The 22,067-nt window shown below is 44.1% G+C and overlaps 1 protein-coding gene across 2 annotated transcripts in view; it reads right to left on the bottom strand.

The window, feature by feature from the left end:
- Window positions 1-22,067, bottom strand: part of IL1RAPL2 (interleukin 1 receptor accessory protein like 2) — a 497,457-nt gene that overhangs the window by 3,776 nt on the left and 471,614 nt on the right. For both annotated transcript variants that reach the window (XM_053373742.1, XM_053373740.1), the window contains exons 9-10: window positions 15,958-16,101; window positions 12,455-12,625 (exon numbers count right to left, since the gene is read on the bottom strand). In XM_053373742.1, coding sequence (XP_053229717.1) covers window positions 12,455-12,625; window positions 15,958-16,101 — 315 coding nt within the window. The remainder of the gene's footprint in view (window positions 1-12,454; window positions 12,626-15,957; window positions 16,102-22,067) is intronic.

Raw genomic sequence — 22,067 nt, 5'->3', positions numbered from 1 at the left:
TAACTTTGTTCCACAATAGACTGTGCAATGTGTTTCACAACAAGTTACCACTAGCACAGCTGTTGAATTGGATTCCTCTGTTGCACAGCATTAAGACTCCTGCACAATTAGTGCATGAAACAACTAATTCTACTTTTGACACCACCTTCCTCTCTGCTGAGTTCTACATGGATTAAGGAGGAAGAAGCTGACAAGCACCACCACCCCAGGGCCATCCATAAGGAGGAGGGCTGGCGGAGAACAAACTGGTAGGGCAGTGCCCCATTTATGCAAATAGACCAGACTCCTCTGCTTTTCCTTCAACCACAGCAAGGTACTTACTGGGTCTAATCCCTGGATTGTCACTTCTGAGTCCTTCTTCCTGGCTCTCTCTTGGCAGTTTTCTGGGGCCCAGTTTGGAGAGCTGGCCACAAGTTGAGAGCCACCATGATTATAATCAGGAAGCTTTCAACCTGCTGCCTCTTGCACTGAGCTGATCAGGGCTGCAGACTGAAGAACAGCCTGGAAGAGGATGCCTTCCTCTCCCACCCCTCACCCCCCAGGCTGCAGGTTTGTCTCCTTTGGCTTGGGAAGGCTCTAAAATGTTCCATGTAAGCTCTGGGCTTTGCCTGAACGTTGGTACCCCATCTCTGGCACTTATTCCACCATCTGCTAGCTTCCCCTAAGATATGGGTCCCAGGAATTTAGGCCTCTGGCTCCGTAGCCAGCTGTGCCTCAAATTCAAATGTGGCTCTGTAAGCCTGCTTGCCCTCAGAACTCTCCTTAGACCACAACTTTACCCAGTCACACTACTGACCCTGCTCTGTTTCCTTTCCAGGTAACACACCTTGAGTGTTTTACCTGGCTAGAATTGCTTGTCTGGATGGATGATAAAGGTGTGTGTGTACAAACTAGCTGACTGCCGAAAATAAAATTTACATTAATTGCCCTGCTCACTTTCATTTCTAGCCCCACCCACCACTGGCTTGTGGCCCCTGGAAGGTCAATCAGTAGGGAATGTGGCCCTCAGGTTGAAAAAGGTCCACCCCTTTCAGTTTTCTAGTCTTCCTACAAGCTCAGGATCATGACACCACTTCTGCTTCATTGCTCCTCCCTGCATGACCAGGAACTGCAGAATAAATTATGCAAACAAAGGGAAAATATATACATTTGCAAAATTTATTTGTTTGGAAATATGAAGTTTATTTCTTCTAGTTTTTCTTGGTGCACAGTTTCAATTTAATTTGCTTTTTTTAAGAAAAAGCACAGGAGTACACATTGCTTTGCTGACATATCAATATAATGCTGGTAAAGCATATTTATTGTAAGTCAAATGAGAATTTTGGAATGCCAGCTCAGGCAACCATTTTTGAAAATGCTTCTGACACATAAGATAATAATGTTTTAAGGTGTGTACATTTACACTGGAGATGGGTTCTGGGAGGAATTATCTGGCAATACAAATGCAGGTGGCATTTTATAGATATTTTATGAACTGCTCTTGCCTAGGATAGGCCACAATGGGGAATTTGCTCTTTATGATGATCCAGTGATACTGTCCAAATCTATTCTTTTCATAAGAAAGAGATTGAAGGACAAAGAGAGAGCCAGTTAACCAAATACACAAAATATTAAATTTTCCTCCCCGTCTACTATTGACAAGACAATCACTCCCTTCCACTGCACAGAGTTTTGGAACTCAGACTTATTGACTCAGGTCATATCGGGGAAGGGCCATAGCTCAGTGGTAAAGCACCTGCCTTTCACACAGAGGGTCCCAGGTTCAATTCCCAACATTTTCAGGTCACGCTTGGAGAGATTGCAGGCAGAAACCCTGGAGAGCTGCTGCCAGTCAGTGTAGACAACACTAAGCAAAGTGGAACAATGTCTTCCAATGTTTCTGTTCCTATATTTAAACTGCAGATATATTCCCCCAAAGAATCACAGGCATTGCAGTTTGGTGGGCAGACAGAGAATTTTATTAGAGATTCCTAGCCCTACTCCACAAAAATATAGGCCGGTACTTGATGCCAGTCATACTCAAGAGTACACCCACTGAAATGAATGGACATTACTAACTTAGGTCCCTTTAATTTCAATGGGTTTGATTTCAATAGGCCTGATTTTGACACAGAAACTGCTTGGGCCGTCTTGTTTGATGACTTATGTTGGGAGAAAGACAAACACAGCCCACTTGTGTAAGCAGACAAAGTATTAACCTGGTGTTGAAGAGCTTGTCACAGCAAGGCCAGCTAAAGCTCTAAAGGAAGAGCACTTCCAAGAAAGCCACACCACTCAGGGAAGGGCCTTAATTAAGATCTTAAGGTACCAATGGTGAAGGACAGTATGGGAACATGCACTGTACTCCAGCTATTTGGGTCCCAAGCTTTTCAGGGCTTAAAGGTAAACATCAGCAATCTGAATTGGGCCCAGCAGTTAAGAGGCAAGTAGTGTAAGCATTTAAGAATTGGTGAGTCTTGCCACATATGGACTGTTGTCTAAGGTCACCAGACATCCCCGTTTCCTGGGGACAGTCCCCGGATTTACAGCTTTCTCAGTGTTCACATGTACATAGCGAACAATAAGTGTCCCTGGATTCATTGAAAAAAATCTGGTAACCTTACTGTTGTCAGGCTGTTGTCTTGCCACATATGGACTATATGAAAGCCAAGAAACTGAAGTTCATTCCAGGTAACACTGTTCCCTAGACAGGATGGGTGGGAGGTGTCCTACTCTTGATGGGGATACATTCCCTCTGTGCAAGTACATAGCTTGGGGATACTGCTGGATCCTTTGCAACTGCATGAGGTTCAGGTGACCTCGGTGGCCTTCCATCAGCTTTGGCTGGTGGCCCAGCTATGCCCTTATCTAGATAGGGATAGCCTAACTTCTGTTGTCTACACTCTGGTAACCTCTAAATTGGATAACTGCATTATGTTATATGTGAGGCTGCCTCTGAAGATGGTTCAGAAACTTCAGCTGGTTCAGAATTCAGTGGCTAGGTTGCTCACTGAGACAAGAAAGTCTGAGCACATGACACCAATCCTGGCCCCACTGCACTGGCCGCCAATCAAAGTGCCCCAATTCAAAGTGATGGATTTGTCCTATAAAGCCTTAAATGTCTTAGGGCTGCTATACATCAAAGACCACCTTTCTCAACATTGACCCTGAAAACATCATCTGAGGCCGTTCTTCATGTGCCTCCTTCATGAGAGGACCAGAGGGTGGCAACACAAGAATAGGCCTTTTCTGCAGTGGTTCCCCATTTGTGGAATTCTCTTTCTGGGGAGGCTTGCCTGGTGCTTTCACTACATATCTTTAGGCACCAGGTGAAAACAGTTCTCTATAACCGGAATTTTGTCTGGTCTTTTAAATCTGTTTGTGGGTTACTGGTTTGTTTTTGTTTTGGTTATATACCTTGGGATTTCATTTTGTATTTTTATGTTGTAAACCACCCTGTGATCTTTGGATGAATGGCAGTCTACAAATTTAATAAATAATAAATGAATAATAACAAGAATTACTCTGAGTAGGACTTGGTTCCCAGGCCAGAGGAGGGACGAAAAACAAGTGGGTTTTTTTTTTTTTTAAAAATTGCACCCTATATTATTTCCATATATTGTGAAATTTATTCAAAATAAGGCCTCAAAAGTTCTCCTGCATCCATTTAGGTTTTCATAATAGCAATAAAACTGCATGGAAACAAAGTTGGGTTATGTATGAATTAAGAGCAAGCCATTGCCCAGCCTGATTGTTGCCCTCCATTGGATTGTAAATATGACAGGAAATGGAATCTTAAATCCAACATACTGAACCAGTTTTGTTTCATATTATTCTTATTCTTATAAAGCACATGGCAAATATATTTTCCAAATGTCAAATAATCCCCCCCCCCCGCCATGATCCAGACAGCTTCACTGTACTAGTGACTTGCTGTCCCCACAGATACCTCTTTGGCAGGAGGGCAGACAAGAAGAGCTGGGCAGACAATCCCCTCCCATTTCACCCATGCCCCCTGGTGGAGAGGAGGACTAGCCAAAGTCCTTCTCTACTTACTTCTTTCAACTCTCCTTCCATTGGAAGATAGGGGCACCAGTTGGAAGAAGAGCCTGCAGAAGAAAGAGCACATTGTAGGGGTTGTTCCAGGTGGAACTCATCCCACATACAGTTTTGGCTGTGCGGTTCAGCATATAATGATCATGATAATAAATGGTTTGGTGGTTTTATGGGCTAGTAGGAGCAAGCCTCAGGGATACCTGTGGGCTTCAAGATGTTGTGGCTCCCATCAGCCACATTCCACATGGCCAATGACACAGGGTGATGGGAGTTATAGTCCAACCACATCTGGAAGGACAAAGGTTCCCCACTCCTGCTTCATACCACTGTTTTGCCGAATTATTGGTGTAGAAGACTCTTAACTGCTGCACCATCATCTTGATTCATAGGATGAAATGTACATCAATATTCAATTCTTTTTATTAGATTCTTATCACAAAGAAGGATGGGAGAGGGAACTAGCGAGCCTATCAAAACTCTGGTGAAAGCCGTAATGATTCCACTGAATTTTAGGGTCCATTCCAGTGCAAATATCAGTTTGCCATTGAAGCACTGCCTTCAAACTGCATTATATACACTTTGTATGAAGTGGAGAGTAACACAACCACATGCTAAGATGCAACACAAATTGCCCACATAGATTCATGTGCATCTGCTTTGCTTTCCTCCCCAGAAGAATAACATGGAGCTGGAAGCTTGCAAGCCTTATTTAATGCCTCACTGTGACACAAGAGATTAAGGATAAATTGTCAACCTTACTGACTACCCCCCTTCCCTGACACCTTCCCAGGGTACTGGACAAACTGCAGCACAAAAACAGGGCCTATTTTCTTAGCAAAGGCACAGAAATAAACATAGGTGAACAAAGTGGGAGGGGGGGGAGGGTTGATCACAAATGGATCAATCAGAATTAATGTGGTGTAGTGGTTAGAGTGTTGGATTAGGATCTGGGAGACCAGGTTTCAAATCCCTACTTGCCATGAAACTCACTGGGTGACCACGGGCTTGTTATTGCCTTTTAGCCTAGCCTATCTCACGGGTTGTTGTGGGGATTAAATGAGGAGGAGGAGAACAATATACATCACCCAAAGCTCATTGGGATATAAATGCAATCAATCAATCAATCAATCAATCAATACTAAAAATCCACATCATGGCTGAAAGCTTGTCCACACTTATGGGGTTAGCTTTGGATATAGACGAGCCACAGTTTCATCTGTGATATAAATGCATCTTTTCTGGTGCCAATTGAAAGTGGAATTCTAGTTGCTTAGGCAAATTTTCATTAGACTGCTTGCTAAATTTCAGAACAGCCTAGATCCTTTATTTTCCATCTCTGTGATCTTGGTGGACTTTGAAGAGCCACCACTATTGCACAGGGGGGAATTCCTATACAGTATTTCTTGCAGCTGCTCCAACCTGTACTTGGAAAACCTGTGTGACAAAGTTTCCCACTCACTTCAATGGAGCTGGCTCCTCAGTTGAAGAGAACAGGAAAACTCAGCTACACTGGTGTTCTATCACATATTTATGAAGCTGTGCAGAGGGAAAACACCTCCAGCAATGTGTCTGATGTTAAAGCACAAGTGCATCTCGAGCTGCTTTGTAGTAAGCAAAATCAAGTGGGCTGCAATGGACCACTCTGTTCTTATGGGGGCAAGGACAGTATGAACAAGCTCTTGGGAGCACAATTATCACTTTGGAGAGTATTGTACTCCACCAGGTTCTGAACAAACACTGCAAATAGGAGTGGGAGTAGAATGTTGTTAAAATTGAAGATATTGGCATGGAGATTTGGACTCCATGTAAGCAATTTTTTCATGTGCTAACCCCTTTCCAGATCAGATACAAACAGATTAATTGCTGAATGTAGCTAATAAATGGACTGGGATTCAGAGGCACCATCTTCTGAAGCACACTGAGGGCGCCTGACGGGACGTCCTGACATCACATGTATAACATCCTGACGTTACGTGTGCAATGTCACACATCGTCCTGACATCGCTCTGTGCCTGGCTCCAACAATGGGGGGCCCTGCCCCCCCAAAACCCCCACTGAGGAGGCCCACAGTTCCTCGGCCCCTTGAATTCAGTGCCTATGCCAGGATATATGTTGCCCTAAAGAACAATTTGACAAAAGGTATGTTAGTACCATCAGCAGTATAAAAACACAACACATGCTTACACTTTCCTAAATTTATGAAGATCCATAAGCCATTTTAACATTTTCTCCACCTTTATAAAAAACAAAATAAAAACCATTAGTAATTTGTTGCTGCGAGATGTGGAGATGGTCACTTGTCCAGAAGGCTCAAAAAATTTATGGTGAACAACCACCATGCCTCTTTCCTCATAGAGTTTTCTTTCCAGTGCGTGTCTTCCAAAATGATCATGTATGATCATGGATGTCCATCAGTAATTACAAACCATGACAGTTAAGCAGAACCTCCATATTCAGAAATGGGATACCTCTGAATACCAGGTGCTGGGGATAAACAAAATGGAAAGGCTATTCCTCGCCATGGCATAAAATTTATGGCAGTTCTCAGGAAGTTTTGCCATTCCAGAAGTTGCTGGGCTACAACTCCCACCATAACTGGTCATTGGCCATGCTTACTGGGGCTCATGGGAGTTGCAATACAACAAGATCTGGAGGACCACCAGTTCATTATCTGTGCTATTAAAAAAAGATGCAAGAATACTTTATACTGTAGAGGGTAGTCTATAAACATACCAAATAAAATAAAATAATAAAAAAAGACTGACTTTGACCCTTAAGTGAAATTATGACAGCACTGAGATTCATTTTTGCTAGGGATCAGGAGCAGCTCCATAGTGAGCCAGAATGAACTGTGTGGCTCAGGTGGCAGATCAAGAGGGTGTGTGGATAGCATCTCCCCAACCCAATTTCCCACCTGCAAAGCTGCCTTTTCTCATCACCACCACATCTGCTGGTTGCTGTTTCTGCGGACAGCTGTGGCACAGGTGCTGTCTGAGGCTATCTGACTCACAATGCCTTCCTCAGAGTGCAGCCCAGATAGGAAAGTGTGGTCCTGGGAGGTGGCAATTGGTGGATGAGTGGCAGCTGGCTGGTGGTGGGGAAGCAGTGGCAGAAGATGGTGGCAGCAGGTGGAGAGAGAGAACTGGTGTTAAGAGGACCTGGGAGACAGGGGTTCAGATCCCTACTCAACCATGAGGCTCAGCCTAACCTACCTCACAGGGTTGTTGTGAGGATAGAATGGGGAGGAGAGACACATGCACCCCACCCAGTAGGAGCTTCTTAGAGGAAAAGGCAGAACAAAAATGCAATATAAATAAGAGGGCAGCAGTCAAGCACCTCAGGTGGCACAGTGTCCCGTGCAAGCCCTGAAGGTACAGATTCACCACCAGCACATTATGCAGCTCAAGATTTTGTGCTGTGGTGGCTACAGCCATGCAGTCTGCTTCCACTGTGTACACATCTATGCAAACAAGAAAAATGTTACTGGACACTGAGACAACCAAGGCATATAAGGCTTAGGCTCAGCATGCCTTTCCCCAGGGCTGGCACTGCAGTCAGAACTGATAGCTTGCTTTCACTGCTCTTCCCCTTCTTGCTGAGCATCTTTCCTCAAGGGTAGCAGGTGGAACCCAATGCCCTGTCTTTTGTCACCCTGGCCAAATCCACAGGCTTGCAAAGAGCAACAGGGGGAAGCTCTGGCTGGCTTGTGAGGCCAGACCTAAAGGCACAATCCGACAAGCTTAACCTTTCCTTTGTGAGAAAGAATTAAGTCATTGGTGTGAACAAGATGGCAATGCCTGTTTTTACAGATCACGGCAGCTTTAGAAAAGGACCAGTGCACCAGCCTTTTCCTGTCTTTCATCTTAGTGGGCACGTCTTTTTTCTGTTCTTTTAAAATAGAGTTTGGAGTAGCATTGTTTACCCTCAGCATCAGGTATCAGAAGGTATACTGCTCTGAATGTGGAGATTCTACTTACCGAATCGTTGGCCTGTCCTCCATGAATAACTGTGTAGGCACCTCAGGTATTGACTTAGAAAGGAAGTTTTATTTCTCCACTAGAAATAAGGGGTCTATTTACTGCAAACTCAGGGTTTTTCTTTAAAAAATTTTTTAAGAAACCCAAAGCAGCCTGCTTTCAAATTCATATTCTGCATTGTCATCATTTGGTGGAGATTAAGCATTCCTTCCGTTCTGCATGAAAGAATCAAAATCCTTTCAGAAACCATGAATCGTCCCAGTTGCAAGGGAGGGAAGTGACAGGATATATCACTCAATGCTTCGCAATGAGAGCTGACGTCCTCAGGTAGTGTATATTTCTGATGATGGTTAATGACTCTCTGAAATTATGCTGATGAGTCTTTGCTGCAGTGCCTGAATGACAGGTGGACACAAAGAAAAATGCCATCCCATCTAGAGAGAGGCACCTGCAAGGATGCCGATTCATTTGAAGCATTTGTTCTCTTCATAGAAAATAATAATAATTGTGACTTAAAATACTTTGATTCTGCTCACTCCTTAAAAAACAAAAACAAATTACGCCTGGGAAAAACAGCAGCTGTACATGAAACAAAAAATAATTGTTCCCATAATTGGCTTCATGGAGTGTATAGTTATACCTCACGTGTGTTTTAACTTGTTATGTGTCTGCGTGTAGATAAGCAGTTGTGATGAACCAAAGGTGAACTGTTCTGGAGGCTCTGCAACCACCATCGTGCTACTCAGAATAACCCCACAATTAATTGGTAGTTGCTGTGACAATGAGCTCAGATATATTTATATTCACTTGCTTTGATATAGGCTAATTGGCTTGCTTTGATGTTAATCTTATCTGTGGGCTTGGGATGCTGGGCTCTGAACCCAAAAAGGGGAAACTATCTGTAAGATTTGGGTGTTTGCCACCTATGCCCTCATCTGGTTAGGTAAAGTGATGGGAAGTCTAGGCCAAAGTGGCGTATGTTGCTTTGTTCATAAAAGATGTGTACATGTTTGCTTTGATGAGAACAAGCCATCTCCTTGCTGCAGTGTCTGTCCCGTGTCTGTAAAGGCTGGGAGACCTGGCAAGCTGATCTGCTGTAAGTCTACACCTTCTTTTAATAAAGCACTAGAACTGATCAATCTGGAGTTTTCGACATCCTTCTTTGGTATCCCTGCACCCAAGCTTTCTGACAAGTCCTCCTTTGGTCCTGTGGTTCAGAACAGCAGTACACCAATAATGAGGAACAAGTGCCTCTCTGGATGTTGCTAGACTACAATTTTCCTCATCCTTGATCATTGGCCATGCAGGATAGGACTGTTGGGCTACAACAGGGACAGGTAACTGCTGGCTCTCCAGATGCTATTGCACTACATCTCCCATTATCCTGGACTATCCTGGATGCTGGCAGGTGAAGATGGGAGGTGAAGTTCAGGAACATCTGAAGGACACATGGTAGATTTGGGGAAGTAATTTGATTCAGTTTGTATTTAAAGATGGACCTACTAATCCACCTTTTTAAACACGATTTGAGAACTGAACCATGGGCATCCTCTGAAGTCACATGCCTCTAAATTTTGTGACGCACTTCTTAGGGGGCAGTGTGTACATTAGTATAAGTGCATATGCAAATGTGTATATTAGGAGACAATTCACTAAAATGCTGATAACTTTGCACAAGGAGTTTTTTCCCCTAAGGAAAAACTGCAAATTGCAGTAGAAATGTGGAGAATTGAATTTACAATTGGAAAAATGAGAAACTGAGGGAACCAAAAGAGATCTGTCCAACTCTCTTCTGGATCACATCATTGCTTGACCACAATTCCTACCACCTTTTGCCATTGGGCCATGATGACTGGGGCTGATGGGAATTGGAGTCCTACCACCTGGGAGGCACCAGATTTCTCATCCCTATCATAGTATGTGACAGGGACTGAGGATGAGTCTGAAAGACCTGCTACATAGGCAAAGGGGCAATGGCCTTTCACCATTCCAAAATATGAATGGGATACCAATACAATAAAAATGTACATACATACAATCTACTTCCCTTCATTAAATGTTTCTGCAGCAAGGTGGGAGGGGCAGGAGGTGCTTCACACAGTGGTTTAGCAAGCTGCTGTGTGAAGCACCACTCTGCTCCTTTAAATGGGTGTGGTGCCTGGGGCAGGAGGAGCTTGGGACAAGCTGTTGGGGATATCTGAGGGGTGGATGAAGTGTAAAGGGAGGAGGTTTTGATCAGGTGTGTGGGAAGGGCAAAGGAGTAGGCAGAGTTGGCTAATGGAGTGAGCAGGGGTGGCAGCCCCTGGTATGCAATACATATGGTGCCTGGTTTCCCCCCCTTACAAGAAAACATGTCTGCAAAAATGGGCTAGTCTTGCACAATGGCATGCACATCAGTGTTCACTTGAACAATGGCAGAACAGGTTGTAACACTTCTCTTCCCTTGGCTCCCAAATTCATGTTGTTAACTTAATTTGAATGCTATAGAAAAGGCAGAAAGACAACCTGTTTTCTGCATGCTATTTGTGCCAAAATCCATTGGTTGCAAAGTTCCAGGGACAAACAGCTCGACTTCCTATTCATCTGGGGTTAATTAGGATCAGTGCTGCTACTACCTTCATCAAATTAATCTACCCAATGAAATTTAGAGAAAGGGTATTCGCAAATAATAAAGTAATAAAATCTTTGGCTAAGCTATTAAAACATACCCTTTAATACTAACAAATGTTTGGGGGTGATTTCTCCTGTTGTTAATTCTTTTTAATGTCTGTTTGCATTTTATAATTGTTATCACAGGCAGAGTGCAGATAGAATATTCTCAATTGCCTAACTATGGTTAGGAAGTTTGCTATGTTGTTATAAGCCCCACACATATTTTCCCTCATGCAAATCCTCCACAGTTTCCAGTATTAAAACGAACAATGGTGCATATTACTTCTGTAACAGCACTAACCAGATTCCCTTGAAAACACACTTTAAATCCTAGTTTAAAACTTTCATCCTGAGGAGAAAACCTGATCACTATGTCTTCGTGTCAGTGGAAATTAAATGCAAAAGATGTAAAGGAAAGGGACATTTATTTGCACAGTAGAAGGGTTAGTGGATGGAAGCCATTCTGATACCACAGAAATTCACAGGGTCTAATTGCCTGCTTTTTCTTTCTGGTGTAACATGATTGTAGAAAATATACTGGCCTGGACATTGCACCTGCTCTGTGTTATTAGGACTGAAACTCTTAAGAACTTGTGTCTGAGCTTCTCCCTCCCTTTCATTCCTCCTTCCCTGTCTGCCATGGCTTTTTTAGATTGTGAGCCAGATGCAGGGACCATCTTACTACTGATATTTAGAAGGTGCTTCCTCGGCTAAAGGACAGGGTATAAATGCCGCAAACAAACAAAAAAGTGAATGTGACAAATGTAAAAGCAAAAGCAAATAAGAGCTGCATTTTTGCTAGACCTTGGCACTGTAATTCTAGTTGACAGAACTGATTTCAGAGGTTGACATCATTGGGCACCTTCCAAGACCCACACCTCTGCAAAGGGCCCACTGTCAACTCCCAGAGACTCCAGGCTCTGCTTCTTCTCTTTGCTGTGCTGGTCACCAACCAAGCTTGAATGCAGAGAGAGGGGCAGGTGAAGAGGCAGGGACAGCAATGAGTGGCAGACTTTACACTTTCTCACTGGGCAGCTGTGCAGCTTGGGCCCAAAGGCAGCGAGGACACCAGTGAAGAGGAGGTAAGCTCATGGGTTACCTCGTTCCACAGGGCCCTCCAAAACCTAGAGCTGGCATGGCCAGTCACCAGGAGATTGTCTTCTCCAGAATTTCCTTCCTTACCAAGTAGCCTTTTTCTGACCCAGAGTCTCTACCTTTTAGCTTTGCTAGCACGTTGTGTCGAACCTGTGCCTTTCCAAGTGTTGTTGGATTCCAGCTCCCATCAACCCTAGCTAGAATGGCCAATGAATAAGCAGGGGCGATGGGAGTTGCAGTCCAGCAACTTCTGAGAGCCACAGATTCCCTGGCCTTGGGTTAAAGCTGAGCCCGGCAGCTACCCCTTTTGTAAAGCTCATCAGTCATGCCTCATTGTTGTTGGGACTTTGTATTTCGTTTTGGAGAGGGCCATACAAAAAGGAAGCGGAAGCTTATGAATCAGCATGCACTTTTTTTGTAGCATGGCTGGCTATGCCTGAGGTGAGCAGTTGCCTCAGGGTGGCAGACTCCAGACAGCTGGGAGCAGCTGCAGATCTGACCTCCCTGGAGCGTGCCCTGCGATTGTTGGCCTCCTCCTTCTGCCACTGGTGGGGGGCACACAAGGGCAGGCACACAGTGGAACTGGCAGTGGTGGGGAGCCAGCAGTTTTGTCTTCAGCAGTCAAATGTCTGGGGCCAGCCCTGCTTAGCAGAATTGCACAGGTAGTCTCATACCCCAAGGTGATGGGTACTTACTCCCAGTAGGGATCAGGTCCCTGTCCGGAATGAAGAGTTTGTAACCATAATGCTTCTCCAGAACATCTGGCAAGATTTCAAGGGCGAATTGTTCCTCTTCACTGTTGTCGCAGTCCAGTGTGTCTGGATCCACTTTTGTGTAAGAGAGATAGGCATCGTATTCCTTGTTGTCTGTAAATAAAACCACAAATCACTTTTAAGAAAGAAAAAGAAAGAAGAAATACCCTTGTACTGGTGAGTTATGTCCTTGTATCGGAGAGATAATGAAGAATGCCTGGGTCCGGTGCTAGCTAGCAATATAGGCAGCTGCCTCGTGCCAAGTCAGATCACTGGCCCACCCAGCTCAGCATTCTCCACACTGACTGGCAACAGCTCTTCGGGGTTTCAGACAGGGGTCTCTCCCAGCCCTCCCTGGAGATGCTGCTGGAGAATGAACCTGGAACTGTTCACATATTATGTACTGTCAGTTTGTATTAAATATATTAAATATTGATAAGTTGTCAATGAATGTCAAGCATCACCATGTCTTTCTTCTCCACCCCTGTACTTCTACATCCAACATTCGTAGCAAGTTTCAAAGGACTGGGAACTTTGTAAATGAAACCAGCAGACCTAAACAATTACATTGCCTGTATTAACACACAACTACATTGTACATGCAACTGGCTTAATGTATATATTGAATGCATTTATTTACTGGAGCTTTTAATGCAGAGGCACAAAGCTTTATATCACTTCTCAGGTCTGCTGGGGGCAAAGACGTGGCTGAGACAGGTAGTTCTGATAAGTGTTTGTGAGAAGCTACCATTATTAACAGAAAATGAAAAATCGAACAGTTAATGCAGTGAAGATAAAAGTACAGAATGCTCAGAATGCGGCCTAGGACCCACGTACCTACAGGACCGCCTCTCATGGTATGCCCTGCGGAGGACCTTAAAGTCCACAAATGACAACATTTTGGAGGTCCCAGGTTGCAAGGTGGTTAGATTGGTCTCAACTAGGGCCAGGGTCTTTTCAGTACTGACTCCGACTTGGTAGAACGCTCTGTCACAAGAGACTAGGGCCCTGTGGGACTTGACATCTTTCTGCAGGGCCTGCAAGACAGAGCTGTTCCACCTGACCTTTGGTTTGGACTCAGTCTGACCCTTATGTTTTCCCTCCCCTTATGGTTTTGATCTATGGGCTACTTTTAAAATGATGCTGTATTTTAAATTGCATTTTAACCTGTATTTTAAATTGGGTTTCCCCCCCTATTATGATTTTACTGTAATTTTACTGGTGTTAGCCACCCTGAGCCCGGTTCTGGCTGGGGAGGGTGGGGTATAAATAAAAATTATTATTATTATTATTATTATTATTATTATTATTAAACAATCATCAACAACAGCAACTGGGGTTGGAGGATAAGAAATCATTAGCAGCAAATCTAAAAGAATACTTTGCATTAAAAAAGGGAGGCTAAATAGCCACTCATATGTGTCCCCCAAAGTATGGCAATTACCCAAATTTTCATCAGGTGGATCTGGCTGAGACTTGTGAGGAGAATCAGGGAACGTGCAGGCATTTCTTTTCTCAGCTAGAGAATTGATTCCCCTGCTCTTCCTATTGAAGAAAACAAGGTGTTCCAGTGAGCTGTTACTGGTTTTAGCAGGGTTGGCATATTTCAATATGAGAGCAAGGCTAGATGATGGATGGGCCGAGGTTGGATCCTGGCATGGTTCGCTTAGCAAAAGGAAATCAGCTTTTAAACCCCCAAGGAGCGTGAAAGTCTTTCGCTTTCCTGGTAAACAATGGAGTGTGACGCAGCAACTGGATGATGGAAACTCTGGTTTATAGGAAGAATATCCCACCCTGTTGTGCAATTAGATGCATGGTACCAGTAGTGGGTGGCTCTGTGGTGTAAACCACAGAGCCTAGGGCTTGCAGATCAAAAGGTTGGTGGTTCGAATCTAGCAGTTCGAAAGCACATCAAAGTGCAAGTAGATAAATAGGTACTGCTCTGGTGGGAAGGTAAACGGCGTTTCCGTGCGCTGCTCTGGTTCGCAAGAAGCGGCATAGTCATGCTGGCCACATGACCCGGAAGCTGTACGCCGGCTTCTTCGGCCAATAAAGCGAGATGAGCACCACAACCCCAGAGTCGGCCATGACTGGACCTAATGGTCAGGGGTCCCTTTACCTTTTTAGAAGTAGAGGCTTGTGCCCCTTGGGACTAGTAGAGCAGAAGGAAGGGAGCCAAAGTCAAGGGTACACAGTGCCAACTAATTCTAGTTTTGTCACAGAGTTGTAAGGGGGCTTCTAGTCCAGCCCCCTGCAATGCAGGAATATGCAGCTGTCCCTTATGGGGATAAAACCCATGACCTTGGTGTTATCAGCACCACACTCTAACCAACTGAGCTATCCCTTGCCCTCATCTTCCTCCCTGCTGAGTTCTACAAGGGCAACACAGAGACTAAGGAAGAGGCAGATGACAGACTGGGCCACTCAGTTTCCAATCCTCTTCCCTTTTGCCTGTCCAGCCAACCTCAAACCAACAGAACCCATCACCTTTCCCCTCCCGTCCACTTACTTAGTTGCTGCTGCTGCCCCCGCTTAGTGTGTGGCTGCTGCTATGCAGCATGTCAGACACCAATTTTCCCCAAGGAGTTTGAGACAATGGAGTTTCCCCCAAGGATTACTGTCCGCATCCCAAGAAACACCTGTTCCTGCTGAACTCCTGACCTGAACCTCCTGTTTCAATTGCTGTGTGCTGTTTTAATGGGCTTGTTTCACTGCACATCTTAATTGCAGGAGGTTGTTTTAATATTTTGATGGAACTATTCTGTTGTGCATTTAAATTATTCTTGTTTATATTCTATCTAAGTGATATACCTAAGGGACCTATCTAAGCAATATACCTTGAGGGACATATTTCATCCCAACCCTATCACTGGGGTATTCAGGGAAGTTACTGTTAGTGCCCCCCAATGGCTCCGATGCACACCTCATATCTACCAAGAGCTGTGTGCTCAGTATTGTGGGTCCAGTCTTGTGGAACTCCCTGCCAGTTGATGTCAGACAGTCCCCTCCCCCTGCTGAAGTTCCTACACCTATTGAATGCATTTTTTAAAAAAAATATTCTAGCAGGCATTTTAATTTAAGTTTGATGTCATAGTTTTAACTGATTTTCATTTTTTGTATTGTACCTTTGCAATAAAGACCACTGCAGTTAAGTGGTACATAAGTAGTTTAACTAAACAAATTGTGATTATTATTTGATTCCTAATACTGTGCTTTTTGCACAACTCCTGTTAATGTCAACGGTGCATCTGCAGACAAACTTCCCAGCGGATTGTGCCTGTTGTTGTTGTTGTTGTTGTTGTTGTTGTTGTTAATCAATCTCCCCCAAAGCCCTTAGTACATTTCACATCTATTCTCCATTCCAAAGGAGACAATAGCTATTCAGCATTCTGGATGCTCAACAGAAAACAACAACATTTGTCATAGTTTTTTGGAAGTGCACTTACCATCCATTGCTTCATCACCTCCAAACATCTGTCTGTAACATAGCATCAGCTCTATGTTGTAGCATTTGTAGATCGTTATAAGTAAAACCAGCACGAGAAGGATGGCTCCCAAACCTCCGGCAAGTTCGATTTTTGATATCAGATCTAGAATAAAGCAGGGAAAAGATGGATGGGCTAGAAAATGGAAGGTTGTTTCTGCTGCTGTTGTTTGCCTTTCTATCATGCCCTTCCTCCGAGCAGCTTAGGGCAGCATTCATGGGCTTTGTTTATTTGATTTATAACCCACCAAATCCCCAAAGCAGGGGTCAGCAACCTTTTTCAGCCGTGGGCCAGTCCACCATCCCTCAGACCATGTGGTGGGCTGGACTATTTTATTTTGCGGGGGGGGGGGGGAATGAATGAATTCCTATGCCCCACAAATAACCTAGAGATGCATTTTAAATAAAAGCACATATTCTACTCATGTAAAAACACACTGATTCCCCGACCGTCCGTGGGCCGGATTGAGAAGGCGATTGGGCCACATCCGGCCCACGGGCCTTAGGTTGCCTACCCCTGCCCTAAAGCTTCTGGGAGGGTGGGGGATCCCTAGCACAATGGAATACAATTCAGCTGAAATCCCCCACTCCTTTCCTAACTTAACCATAGTCTCCAAAGGTCAGTCCAGACAAGGAAGCGTTGCTATGCTTATGAAAGATGCTCAGGCTTGGACATGAGTGAGTCTACAGGAGAAAGGAGTTCCATAACTGAGGGAAGCCACCAAGAATACCTGTCTTTGTGCCTTTACGGTCTGCATCTGACACAAGGATTATATCATGAAGTGGGGGCTCCTGGTGGATCTTAGAAATCACAACTGGACACATCAGAAGAGGTGGTCTTTAAGCTAAGTCAGGTTTAGGCTATTAAGCTTTAAATAAATTTAAGCCATTGCAAGTACACATTTCTTGAGTAATCTGAAGTCAGTTCTTCACATCATAGCACATGTACATCACGACCCCAGGAAAATGCAAGTTTAAAGTAGAGCTGTATAGATTTTTCACCCATGCAAATTTCTGAGGCACAATGGGTGCTCTTGTTGGACCCCCAAACCCCACCAACCTCTATCTTCTGCTTTTTGAGCTGCTTTTTTTCTCACACCCATTTGCAGTGATAGTTCTGCTCAATGGCTGCCACATCCGCACCATTCTTTGTAACTTCAACAGGGCTTCTCCTTTATCCACACATAACCCTAGTCAATCAGTGATCAACTGGTGAATGTGACGACATCATGGAAACAATGATGATTTGGACATGTGGCGACAACAGTGAGGGCAAATGAAGCTGCATTGCCCTAGCCGTGAAGTCCCTCTCTAGTATCAGTCTTGTTGCATCAGAATGTGATTTTCAAGCATAAATCCCATTGAGAGCAATAGGATGCATTCTGAATGTACATTCCTTAGTATATATGCAGATGGCCATAACAACAACAACAACAACCACCACCACCCCATTTCCACTTTTGGTTACACAATCCTGTGCATATCCTGGTTGACAGCCTCTACTTTTTGCGGCGGTTTCATTGCTGCACAGTGTCAGCTCATTATGCTGAGTCAATAGGGATGTGTGTTTTGGGTTACGGACTCACCATAACCTGGAAGTACCAGAACGGGTTACCTCCGGGTTTCAGTGGTCGCGCATACGCAGAAGCACCAAATCGCAAACCACACGTGTGCAGATGCGGCGCTGCGGGTTGCGAATGCTGCGGGTTGCAAATGTGCCTCCTGCACGGATCACGTTCGCAACCTGAGCATCCACTGTATTCTCATTCCATTTTGTTTCACACATGTCCCGGTCACTGATCCATTCCACCCCTATTTCAACATTCTACAGCTGTTTAACACCCCACCCCACTTGGTTTCCAGACCCATCATCATCTTGGTTACCCTCAGGGGTGGACCTTGGTAATATGCTGTCCTGTGCAAGTCCATCTGCTGCCTTCCCACCAGTGCTTGCAGGGCTGGCCTTATTCCAGGATTTGAGAAGGAGGTGCAAGGCTCTGGCGGGGTCCTAGAGCCCTCCTATCTCCTTCCCAAAGCTGGGAAATCACTTTCCTGTCCTTGGGAAATGGGCAGGAAGACTCTGTCAGAGCCCTCACTCCTCCTCCCCAAAACTGGACACAGAATTCCAGGTCTGGTCTACCAAGGCAGAATAAAGTAGTACTGTTACTCCCTTGCTCTGGTTACTATGCTTCTGTTGATGCAGCCTAGAATAGCATTAGGATTTTTTGCTGCTGCATCACACTGTTGACTCAGGTTCAGCTTGTGGTCCACTAAGAAATCCTATTTTCACATGTACTGCTGGCAAGCCAGGTGTTGTGTATTTGTGCATCCGGTTATTTGTGCATCTGGTTATTCATGAAAATGTCCACGACACTGCCCTCCAGAGGAATGAAGCACAAACATTAGGCTGGTGGAAATTTGTTGTGCAACAGATGGCACGATTTGCTTTGCTACAAAGTTACCAGCAACCTGCTTATTATGCATTCTCTTGCGCAACAGCATCCTGCTGGGTCAAAACATTTTGCCAGTAGAGAAAGTATCCCACCCAATGACTTTTAAATTAGCACTACAAACCAGATGCACCCCAATGCACACCAAAAAGTAACAATAATGCAAAAGCAGATGAGACATTTCATTATAGTACACAATACTACTAAAAACCAGTGCCTAAAGACAGTGCCCAGCGTGGGATGACTATTCCAAAAGGCAGATGACATCTTCAAACTAGCCCCTAAAAGAAACCATAAAAAGTAGATTTTTAAGGCCAGTCCACCTCTAGTTTCCAACACCAATTGTCAAACATCAACATGATTCACTATGACCATATCTGAATGGCACTGAGAAGCACTTCTTAACGGACTGACATGCCGTTTCAAATATAGCACAGGCACCCGATGCTCTTAACCTTGCTTTTCAGTTCACCCAGCCATTAAAAATCACGAGGAGCCTGTCTAATACTATGAGAGATACTTCCAAGAAGATGTATTAATTTACACCCTCTGTCAGTGCAGATATTTATTGCTATGATAAATAAGCATTGGAAAAGGCATAAAACTCTGGCGATGTAACAAATGAAAAGAGGCAACGTGAAGCTTTCCAAAAGCACAGGCGATGCAATCGGTTTATACACCATCAATGTCGCCTTAAAGTTTACCCAGAAAGTTCAGGAGTCAACTTTTCCCCTTGCAACTTATCCTGCTTCTGTAATTTACGTCTGAAAGTATTTGTTTATATCACGGTATCAGAGAACAACAGAACAAAGAGATAGAAATGCTTCCTCGTGGTAATTGTTTCTGGAGCCCAAACATGGATCAAGCCCACTGGCTATATTTTCCCCCTAAAGCTTTCTGATGGGACTGGGCAATTTCAATTTAAAGAAAGGACAACATGCAATGTGTTATTAATCCATGGAACCTGCTGCCACAAGATGCAGTGTTGGACATTAGCTTAAATGGCATTAAAAGGGAATTAGAACCTGGCAGGTAGGTTTATCAGAAAGGCTATAAGGAACCTAGCAGCTTCATATATATTAGGGGCAGCCAACATGGTGTTCTCCAAATGTCATTGAATTAAAACTTGAAGCATTTCTGACTATTGGTATGATATCAGAGTTAAAGTCCATCAACATCAGTATGTTGGCCAGCCCAATATGTTTAATTCATACATTCATTTGAAGTATCTACAGCTTGCTATTCAGCCAAAGAGATCCCAGAGCAGCTCATTTGCCAATAAAAGCAACACAAACAGGCTTGATATCAAAGGAAAAACGGAATGGAGAAGGAAGAGGAAAGAGGAAAGCAAGCAAACAAATAGTGGACTCATTCTCTTGCCAAAATGGCAATATCAAGCAGACTTGAGGGATTCCTCAGGGGTGAAAGGGAACAGAATATTCTGGAACAGGGCAATTTCTAGAGTTCCTTGGGGAAAGGGATAGACTATTAAACCACTCTGGAAATCATAGAGGATGTGGGTACTAGGGGTCTCCGAACTCTCATACTCTTGACAAACGATTCCCAGTATTCCTTGAGGGAAGCCATGGCTGTTTAAAGTGGTATGATACTGCTTGAAATGTACAGTTTATATGGGCCCTGTGACAGTAGTAGATGCCATTCACATTTAAAATGGAGCAGAGCTTGTAGTTTAAAGGCCACAGGGACACATGGGTGAATTGTGTGTGCTGAACCTCCATTTAGCCATGTCTAGACACTAGACAGCTTTCCTGACAGCTGGGATCATGTCTGGTATTGAAACTGGGATAAGAGAAATAGTGCAGACCCTCCAAGTATCCCTATTTTCCTGGGATGTCCCTGATTTAGGGAAACTGTCCCAGTTTCTGATTTGATCCCAGAATGTCCCGCTTTTCCTTAGGATGTTCCTATTTTCACTGGAGAAAGGCTGGAGGGTATGGAGTTATCTGACCTCTGAACCATCTGAAAGCAATCCTGTATAGGGAAGGTTTTTTTATGTTTAATGTTTAATTATGTTTTTACAGATGTTGCAAGTTGCCCAGAGTGACAGGGGTAACCCAGCAAGATGTGTGGGGTATAAACAGTAAAATTACTATTATAGAATGGGATGTCCCTATTTTCATTGGAGAAATGTTGAAGGGTATGAAAGTGCAGGCAGTGGGAAAGTCCAGCAGTTCCAACCCATGATCTGCTTTGATCCTTGTGATGAACCAAAGGTGAACTGTTCCAGAAGCTCTGCAATCACCATCTTGGTAGTCCAGATAACCCCACAATTCATTAGCAGTTGTTGTAACAGTGAGCTCATATATGTTCACTTGCTTTGATATAGGCTAATTGGCTTGCTTTGATGTTACCCTTATCTGTGGGGTGCTGGGCTCTGAGCAAAGAAAGAGGGAACTATCTGTAAGATTTGGCCATTTGCCACTTATGCCCTCATCTGGTCAGGTGAAGTGATGGGGAGACCAGGTCAAAGTGACATATGCTGCTTTGTGTATAAAGAATGTTTGGGCATGGATAAGCCATCTTTGTGATGTCCATCCCATCCCATACCTGGCAGGCTGATATGCTGCAAATCTACACCTTTCTTTAATTAAGCACTAGAACCGATCTCTCTGGTGTTTTTCACGCCTTTCTTTGGCATCCCTGCACCCAACCACTCCCACAAGCCCTCCTTTGAGCTCTGCGGTTCAGAACTACTCTTCAAATTGTACTCCTACCCCCTGCTCTCTAAATACCAGTTGCTGGAATTTTCATGCTGGGAGAGCGCTACTGTGCTCGAGTCCTGCTTTTGAACTTCCCATACGGTCGGCCACTGTGAGAACAGGGGACTGGATTAGATGGGACCTTGCCCTGATCCACCAGGGCTCTTCCTACGTTCTTAATGTCTGATGGTCAGTAATAAGCTAATGGTGTACAAGCATCCCTAAAACCAGCTAGGAGCCTTGTATAAACCTTCCTAGAGCAGTTGAGCCAGACACTCTTCCAGCATGTAAAAGATGCTTTGCTGCTTTCAGCAACTTGAGCAAAATGTTGAAAAGATACACCTGTTATAAATGACTGCTTTGTGGTCAAGGGGAAGTGAGGAAAGCGGATTTTTGGTGGGGAGGGGTTGTTGTATCTGCTCAAGTTGTTACAAAAAAACACACAAAACAAAACACTGATAAATTGTTTTGTTTTTAATCAGAAAAAGAAGAAAAGAAAATATGTCTCTAGGATAAAAATCCTGGAGTAATCCCATATTCTCTCATCTTATTTCTAAGTAGTAAAAAGTAACACAAAAAGTTTCCTTATACTGAGTCAAACCATTGGTGCCTTTATCTCAGTACTGTATACACTGACTGGCAGTAGCTATCCAAGCTTTCAGAACAGGAAAGGCTACCTGGAGATGCTGGGGATTAAGCCAGGGACATTCTGCATGCAGGCCAGATGTTCTACCATGGAGCCATGGCACTTCTGACACTGTATTTCTACTTCTTTGGGATATGGGTGAACAATGCAATACTTATTATAAACTGGACAGTAACAGCATTAACTCTCACGCAAGGGAGCTTTGGCTTTATACTTTAGGCCAGAGGTTACTAACCTAGAACCCTCTAGATCAGCC

Source organism: Podarcis raffonei, chromosome Z (assembly GCF_027172205.1).
Source record: "Podarcis raffonei isolate rPodRaf1 chromosome Z, rPodRaf1.pri, whole genome shotgun sequence".
NCBI lineage: Eukaryota > Metazoa > Chordata > Lepidosauria > Squamata > Lacertidae > Podarcis > Podarcis raffonei.
The sequence above is the reverse complement of the archived record's forward strand: the minus strand, read 5'-3'. Positions and strand labels throughout refer to the sequence as shown.